The sequence below is a fragment of the Cyprinodon variegatus genome, unplaced genomic scaffold, assembly GCF_000732505.1.
Source record: "Cyprinodon variegatus isolate N-32 unplaced genomic scaffold, C_variegatus-1.0 Scaffold70, whole genome shotgun sequence".
NCBI classification, from domain to species: domain Eukaryota; kingdom Metazoa; phylum Chordata; class Actinopteri; order Cyprinodontiformes; family Cyprinodontidae; genus Cyprinodon; species Cyprinodon variegatus.
In genome coordinates, this window is record NW_015150523.1 from 593,985 (window position 1) to 603,392 (window position 9,408).

Consider the following 9,408-nt stretch of genomic DNA (forward strand, 5'->3'; position numbering starts at 1 on the left):
GCAGTATTTCTTGTTTTGCACCTGTTACGGGGTCACTGATCTTTTTTTTTTTTTTTTACACAGTTGAAACCATCAAGACATTTTTATGGATATTTTGAGATGTTTGTAAGTAGCCTCTGAACCAAAATAAAAGTTTATTTGAAAATTGAGATGTTCTTTAATTGGTAACTGTGAGGATAAATTGGACAACAGAAAGGGTATTGAGCAAGTTTAGGTTGGGTTTAGGTTAGAAAGCAAAATTTCAAGTTTTTGAAATCTTTTTGAATCATTGCAACATCAGAAGGACAGTGAAAAAAAAAACCCAGAAAGACATTGAGAGTAGGTGTACATTATTTCACTGAATCAAAATACAGTATAAGCACCCTCACCTTGAGTTCCACAATGCTCTTGTTGTCCTTAGATGTGAGTTTAGGGTCCTGGAACAGCGGGTCCTCCACGTAGATCAGATCTTTCTGATCTGTTAGGTAGCCATCCAAGACAAACGCCACCTTGGTGACCACTGGAGGCTGAAGGCCAAGCTTAGCTAGGGAAGGCGTGGTACACTGGATGGAGGTCCGGTTTTCTCCATACACACAGCCCTGAAAAGGCCAAACAAACCAATAGAGTCAGATAATCTGACATACAAGATATAAACCGAATATTTCCATCAATGGAAATACAGATTTGAGCCACAGTAGCACATAAAATGATAAAAGCAGAAGAATTTAAATAATAATATTAAACCTAGTCTCTAAGTAATTGTTTTATCAGTAGAACATGTGTTTTTTTTGCATTGCAATAATGTACAGTAATACCAAACATTAAATATATGAAAGATGGAGTGTTGTTGCATTTGGTCATGTCTGCATCATTCAATCATGGAGATCCAGATACAATAACATACAAAATGTCTGCCTGCTGCTATATCCTCTGCTTCAAACCCCATAAAGTTTAATATTTCTATATTGCATAGTTTTCAAATCAAGGTTTGCTACATTAGTTTGACACAACTTGTACACAGACAAAAATTTGATCCCATCCTAGTAGTTACACATTGCCAGCTTTTCCCAGGAAAGGTTTTCTGGTTCTGACTTATTTTTTTATTATTCTAAGGAATAAAGCAGGAATCAGAATACACTGTAGATGCTAAAGGCTAATCTTTGGTAGGCCAGTTTCTCTGCTGGCAGTGCTCACACTATTTCTATTCTACTTTTTACTTTACTCCATGAGCTAGGGAGGCTTTCATGTCACCTGCAGGTTTTTTAACCCTCAATGTAAATATCAGTTAACCAGAATGGTGACACGGATCCTCCAGATACACACAGGTTGCACTCAGGAGACCAGTTTGTCTGCGTGCAGAAAGATCAATGTTTATATTTGCTCTTTGGTGGCAACACATGATAGCTAGAGTTTATCTTCCTGAAGCAAGGGATACTTGCGTTCATCAGTCAATATCCAATATGCACGAGAGGTTAAGAGAAAAACAAAACAGCAGAGATCACTTAGCTTCCTTTAACACTTGAACAAAGGCAATGTTGTTAACAGGGGGCATTTACACAATGTTAAATAAGGTTTTCTGAACAAAAGGAGATGCTAACATGAAACTCTTCCCAACCAAGGTTATTTTTCCCCCAGATTATAATTGTATTGTATTGATATAAAATAATGCTGCATCTATAGATTGGACTTATTGGACTTGTTTACACCCAGCCAGTCACTGTGTCTCTTACAGCCATCTTATAGTCAGAGAAGAAATTTTTTTTGTCATTATTTGGGGTTCTTTGAGATGCTGATTTTCTTTTTCTCACTGTAGCTTTGATGTTGTCTCTGAAGACCTCTTTCTTTCATTTTTTTTTTTCAGGTCATTATGTCTGATGTGAGTTTTCCCTTCACTTGTGGGATTCTGTGTTTTGGTCATAATATAGCCTGCTACTAGTTTTGCTGTTTGGGGTATGCCATACGGGTTCTAATGTTAAGGTGTTTATTTTGTATGCTTTCTAATTTATTCTTCACTACCTCGTATCTAATTTAACTCATCAGCCAGATGGTTTCCTGCCAACACCTGATCATGCTAACCTGCTTACCATACATGATCTCTGCCTTTTTCATTGTATATATTCCTGTTTTTTAGATTTCACCCCTTACGGGTGAATATTGGTGCCATGCAAAGTTGTCTCTGTTCAGACCCTCCCCACCTACTGTGAAACTCATGTTTTTTTTTTTTTTTTTATTGTATCTTTTTCTTTCATATATTATACTCAGTGCTGCCTCTGCCTGCGTGGCGGTACTCCAAGCTTCACAGTTCACAATCTTTACAAACCCAATTCATATCTTTGGTTTTATTTAAAGGTATAGTGGAGAATTTTGTCGATTTTTTTAAAGGCCACTTTAGAATAAAAAAATGCAAATGCACAACCCTGTTTCCGCTCCAGCATGAGCGTGCACAAGCCCCTTTCTCCTTGTAAATGCTCTGTTTAAAAGTTGCTGTTTGCATCGCTCATAAAAGCTGTCTTTCCAAAAGAAGATTAACATTTTTTCCACAGTTTCAGACTCACCACCGGTAAGGGAAAATCGGGACAAGCACGTAGAACAGCCTTACATAAACTTATCACCAAAATGATTGACAGTTAGTAGGACCACTAAATTTTGATGATCCACCCGGAAAAAGAACATCCTCCACTCTACCTTTAAGAGCTTAAATGTTTTTTTTGCCATCATTCTCACATTATGTTTCCTTTTGAGAAAAGAAAAAAACAGAAGTTTTGTTAACAGTTAGCAACGAATGATGGAGAAATTCTTGTCTTTGTGAAAGCTTGAATCTTTAAAGTTGACAAGCTTGTTGAAACTACTCTCTGGAGAGCTGCACTGACTGCAGTAGCACTTCCTGTGTGGCTGAAACCTCCGACACACAGATGGACCCGCACAAAAACGGCGTAACCATACAGGCATAAAAATGTGTATGTTTATGTGTGTAAGGTTTGCGCTGAGTCCTACAACCAGGAACAAAAACAATCCAGCTAACCCCTGTCCTACCCGTATCAGCAGAGAACAAATATGAGCGCACGGTACAGTAGGCTACCTCCATCCCACCCTGCACACCACCTCCCCATGGGTGCAGCAAAAGGAAAAATATCCAGTGAATTAGAGGAAACCTCAGTCATTTTCATTGTTCGGTTGGTGTCTCCTCTTTTAGGGAGAGGAGGTGTGTGGCTATAAGCTCAGAGCAGCTGTAAATACAATCGCTGGCTGAGCGAGAGTAACTAGCAGGCCGAGAGCTTAACTGTTGGGTGATGAGAGAAGCAGCCATCCCCAAATATCTGCCATCCCTGAAGGATCATTAGTGGTAACAGCCTGTGAAAAAAGCCAAAAGTCATAACAAAAGCCCTTGTCATATCTAGAGTGATTTATAACGGAGCCATTTTCTTCTGGTTCCTACTGTGTGATGGGCTCCTCTGGTCAGCCTTCTTTCTTTTCCTTTAGACTGTTCTGGGTTTTAAAACTCCCTTAGCTTCAAACACAAGCAGAGATTTATTCCTTCATATATCATAAGGAAAGCATCGTTTCAGATCAGTAACAGAGAAAAAGAAGTGAAACTAAATGAAAAAACATAGATGACTTGATAAAATGTGAACAGCAGCTCTGCCTTTTAATTGCCTGAGGCTACAGAATGTGTCTGGTTGTTTTGGATATTGTTTTCCTGATGGCATCAGTGCTACTCCTTCCTTTAGAGGGTATGACGCGTCTCTGACAACAATCGGAGCCCTCTGGTCCTGCACTGATGGTAAGGCTGCTCTACTGACCTTCTCAGCTCCCATCACTATCTTCTGCAGGGCCAAATCAGTAAAGGAAGTAAGATAAAATAAAAAAAAGTTTGTCGTAATCCTTTCTATTGTTGAATGTTTAAGATTTTATCTAACACAGGTAGAGACTTAACAGGTTATATTCTAAGCCACAGATTAAGCAAGAAGATACAAAGGTGTGTGGATCCTTATAAATCTATTCTGGTTGTCAGACTTAAATTATTTAGATCTTCAAACAATTCCAACACCAGAAAACAAAAACCCACATAAATAAAAGTGAACTTTACTACATGAAATAATGATTTCTTCTAATAAAGGAAAGTAAATGGGAAAATAATAATATTCCAAGGCTTTAGAATTCTGTAGAACCTCCACAGATTATTCCACACAGAAGAATTCTTTATAAAGTGAAGAAGATCATGGACAACAGTGAGCATCCTCCTCATCACATTGTTAAACAACAGCAAAACATCTTAAGTAGGGAGCTTCTCCAGATCCGGTGCAAGAACGATCCACAAGTTCCTTCCTACCTGCAGCTATCAACACCTATAAAAACTGGTTGAAAAACTGCCCATGAGTAGCTGCAATATTATTGTCACTTTGAATTAACTCAAACAAAAAAAAAAATCAATTCTGTTGATTTTATTTTGGAATGCATGTCCCGTTACGTCAACATCAACCCTCTATATCATTCTGATTATCGAGAATTAACCCTGGTGATGGTAGGGTGAGGATGTGGGTCTGCCTTCTGCTTAACACCCTTTCATTTTACTCTTTAGCTATAAAGATCAGAAAATCTATGTGAAAATAAAATTATTTTAAGTCACATTTAGGGTTTTACCATTGAGCTGCTGGGTGAAGCTTCACTGCATTCACCAGTCAGTGGTTAAGAGCAGACAATTACACAAAAGCTGCATCATACAAAAAAACGTTCAACCATTCAACTAGAGCCAGAGCAATGGTCCCCTTGGTTTCCAAACTTCATCCAGGATAAATAATTATCTTTCCTCTACATTCTACTAATATAATCAGGTTCCTTTAACCTTAAACCTATCACTCATTCACCTTTTTTTCACTTCCTGATCCCCTTCAGCCCCCAGCCGTGGGGGGGCATGGGAACGGGAAGGAGATTCATGAGGTATTCAGGTGTCAGCTGGGAGGATTTAGTCTTCTGGGAAAAGATAGGAAGAAGAGCCTGACACGAAACAAACCAACATCTGAGTCGAGGCGACAGGTGCCTGGCTGTGGTCAAGGCTCCTGTTAAACTGAAATATCTGTATTAGTGAGGCCCTACATCCCTGCTGTGGCAAAGGGAACAACTTCAGCTTAGCTGTATAGACCTAAATGTATATACTGTACTGTAAGTGTATAGAATTCCTTGGCTTTGCAACTTTGCCCGTTTTTTTTATAATGGATGGTAACATAAGTCTCTTTCATGTTTGTGGGAAAGCTTAGACGGGGTAATACCAGGATTTAGCAGCGATCTGAGGAGCAGATATCGAGCTAACATGGACTGTTCTGTATGCAGTAACTTAACTGACGCGTTTCTTGGTTCATTGTCCTTAGACCGTCCACTGAGAGATATAAGCTAAAGGCAAAACTTGAATGCAAGTTGACTCTGGGTGAATCCCATTAGCCTCTGGGGTGTCCATTTGTGAAATATCTATATCCAGGGGTTAAGACAATGAGACACTCATACTGTCCTTCCCAGGCTGAGCTCTAACTCATCCTGTTGACTGGATGGAATTTAACAAGCGACAGCTGAGGCCTGATGGGACATGATCCCTTCCTAAATCATTAGCAACGTCAAACTCCCTTTATTTTTTGCTTGATGTCACTTTGTACCTTATTGATGTCATGTTCTGATTTGAGATGGAGGACTGCTGTAGAGGTTCAGCTTTTTAAAATTTTATTTTATGGTTTTGCTGCTGAGCCGAAAGTGAACCAAATCTTGCTTGAAAGTGAACTGAGTCCTGACCATCAGGGTGTAAATTTCACCAGACAACTTTTCTTACTGACCTCTGTCATCAAAGGTCATGGCTAAGATTTCACAGAAAAAATACGTTAGTACATGAGCTACGCAGGTCAGAATAACATAAAAGTGAAATTTGTCTCATGTTTCGAATACACTGGTTACTCATGACTGAGAGCAGTGGGTTGAACCATAAGGTCAACTTTCAAAGCTGTAATGTAACTATGCAAACTCAAAGGGTCTAAAGCGCAATTTGTTTTTTCTTGTACTTGCTTTTGTGATGTGTAAATATGTTCCAATTAAAGTACCTGTGCACTAAAGTCCAAATAGAGTAAAACTGATTGAACAACCAAAACTCTATATCACAGAAGACCAGCATGTTAAAAAAACTCTGCAACTGATAAATAATAATAATAATAAGTGCAATCTAAATATTTCTGGCAGTTAAGAAGGAGCTAAGACTAGGAAGCAGGATGCTTCCTAGCGCCACTGCAGTCAGCATAGGGACCTTTTGATGCCCCTAACCACCGCTAGGAGCTATATGATTGCCCTCAATCCTTTGCATTACACAAAGTATAGGCAAAGCCCACCTTTTGGAGTTACAAATACATTATATTGGGACATGTACTCTGTGTCACACATGCTAATATCATCACTTTCAGGTTTTTGGTTTTATAATGAAAGAAAAGGATTTTAAGATAACCTTGGCTGTTTTCTCTGATTATTATTTTCATTTTTTTTAATGTATTTTTTCTATTCTAAATAGTCAAATTTTATTACTCTTTTTCAGGATGTGTTTTAATGAATTGCAATCTTTTTAAATCTGATTTTCCAGAACACGTTTTCTTCACTTTTGGGGAAGGGTGTTGGTCTGAGGATGATAGCGACAACATTCTAATTGGAACTGAGTTGGAGAGAATGTGATCTGTAAAACACGCTTTTAAATAAATGCAATTCCTAAAACTCAACGTGTAAAAGAAAAAGTAGCAAAAATAAAGTTTGAAAAAAAGTTTTTTGATTAATATGCTTTTCTAAGTTTCATTTCAGAATTGCACTTTTATTATTTCCATTTATGAAATGTGGTCTTTGCTTGAAACAACAATGGAAAAATATAATGTATTTTTAATGTATAAATGTATTTTTTGTTTAAAAAATGAAAAAGAGAAATCTTGTGGTTACAATAAAACAGCAATACACAAACTTTAAACATGACAAAAAATTTGACCCATCACGGAGCTTTTCTAATCATAATTGAACTTTATGGATCTCACATTGGGCGGCACCTGGGGAGCAGTGTGGAGTTAACAGTCTTACTCAGAGACGGAGAGTGGAGGCTGTGGGGATTGAACCGGGTACTTGCAACCTTCTCAGAGCACAAGCGCACTGCTCTAACGACTAGGCCAACACTCCCCTAATAACATCATATGGAAACTTAATGTAGATTTTTTCCCCTCTAGCTTAATCCATGCATATTTACAGAAACGCCGACCGGTTTAGTTCAGCTTTTATCAAGAGCGAGCAGCTCAAACATTTCGCTTCGACTCAAGCAGATGCACATGTTCTCACCCAGAAGATTCCAGATCCAACATGAAGAGCCTGCTGCTGTCTGTCAGTTCCACTGGAAAGGCCGGACATTAATTGATTAAAGATTCACTGATAACAACAGCTGCGAAGGGATTGCCTGAATTTTTGGATCATAAAGCTGATTTTGGAGCTTTCAACTTCAGTTTGCTCTCATTGTGTGTCGGTTATAGAGCTTAAGCCCCCCTGAGACCCATCAACCACTGACCTGAACACAGGTCAATGACCAGGGAAAGGGAAACTGAAATATGAGACAGTGAGGGAAGGAGGGGGATCTTTTTGTGTGAGGGCAATAAAAAGGGATATTCCTTCAGACAAAAACATTGAGGAGAAACTTTTATTTGATGACTGTGTGGGTCCTGCAAGCATGTGTTTACACAGCGTATTATTATCATCTCCTGACTGAACCTGCAGCGGTGCATGCGCCAGGAACAGATAGCATCATTACAAGGCACTGCTTGTCCTCAAACCGTCTCCCTTAGGCAAACAACAGTGCACCTTCCTGGTCCGTGAAGACCAGGATACATTTGTTCTACCCAAACAGAATGTGTAATCAGAACACTAAGATCAGCCAGGTTGTCATAATATGGAAGGAACAAAAAGAACAAAATCAAAAAAACAAAATATAGCAATAAATACTCTGAAAAGTTAGTTTTTTTTTGTCATAGTTGAGATTCCACCTGCAAATGCATCCAGAAAATAAATACATGTTTCCTTCAATAGGAATATTTGTCCTTAATTTGAGAAAATAAGTAGAGTAAGATAATCTGCCAACTGTATCAGTATTTCACCCTTAAATGAAGATAAATAGATATTTAGCACTTGAAATAAGGTAATCAAGTTGTTTTTCTCTTATTATGAAAAAAAAAAACAAACTTCAACTTTATAGAAACTTCACTTATATCAAGAAAAATGACTTATTTAGATTTAAATTGAGTCTGCACTGCAAAGCTTAAATCTACGTGAGCAAGTTTTTCTAAAAACAAATTTATTTTCCATTGCTTTGAATTAATGTTTAAGTAATCCAACATACAGTAATAGGATTGTCTATATTTTAATATAAGAAAACAATTATTCTATTATATTATGTTAAGTGTGTCATATCTATTTATCCTATTCTAAGGCCAAATATAGCCCCTTCATTAGGCAGATCATCCTATTAACCTGCTCAAATAAAGGGCAAATGCACATTTTAAATAATTTTTTGCAATGTAAAAACATAGAAAGATATATTCCTTGTTGCTTTGTACTTGTAACAGTGTAATGACAATAAAAGTTGAAAAAAAAAAAAAGCCAAACCTGCAGCAGCAGTAGTAAAACCTTTCCCTCGAGACATAATAATGCATACCGGTTGATTAGAGGGCCAGTAAGCAGTGGTTAGGATCACTTTTATTGCTCAAGTCATTTCCAGCTTTGATATAAAAACTCTGCAGCAGTAGAGCGACCAAAGGCATGCATAAAAACAAAACAAAACAAAAAGATGGCTGCAGTTTTGAACCTTACATGAACAGAAGTGCTGGTTCTAAGAACACAGATAATCCAAAGCAGGTCCAGATGCACTGGAGTTCTGAACTGGATGGGAGTTTATTTGCATTAAAACACATTTTTTCACTGCTTTTATAATGGGCCCGGTCAACTACTGCGGTTTCAAAAAAGCCCAATAGGTTGTATAATTGAAAACAGCTCCAGGCTGACAGTGTAAGGACCAGCTGTGCTGAGGCTGAGATGACGTCGCTCAGACATAACTCAGTGTTTTACCCTGCAGCCTGGTGGAGGTGAGGGGAGCCAGCGGGTCCAGGAGGTTCTGCTACTGTGCGTGAGTCATGGGTGACAGCTGGATCCTACATATCAGACGGTGAATTTTCCATTTCCTCTCCTCTCATTTGTGTCTGAAACTATAGCTGATTCACTTGGTCAGGAGTTCTCTTTCTTCTAAATGCTTTCTCTAGTGCAATGCATAATGAGGATACCATTCATGTGTTTGAGGCAGTGAAATATTTCTTAGCTCACATCTTCTTCATCTTTTTTTATCTATCTATCTATCTATCTATCTATCTATCTATCTATCTATCTATC

General features: G+C 38.1%; 1 protein-coding gene across 3 annotated transcripts in view; it reads right to left on the reverse strand.

Moving 5' to 3' along the window:
• met (MET proto-oncogene, receptor tyrosine kinase) overlaps positions 1 to 9,408 on the reverse strand; it is a 97,048-nt gene that overhangs the window by 31,354 nt on the left and 56,286 nt on the right. For all 3 annotated transcript variants that reach the window (XM_015372244.1, XM_015372243.1, XM_015372242.1), the window contains one exon: positions 369 to 578. In XM_015372244.1, the coding sequence (XP_015227730.1) occupies positions 369 to 578 (210 nt within the window). The remainder of the gene's footprint in view (positions 1 to 368; positions 579 to 9,408) is intronic.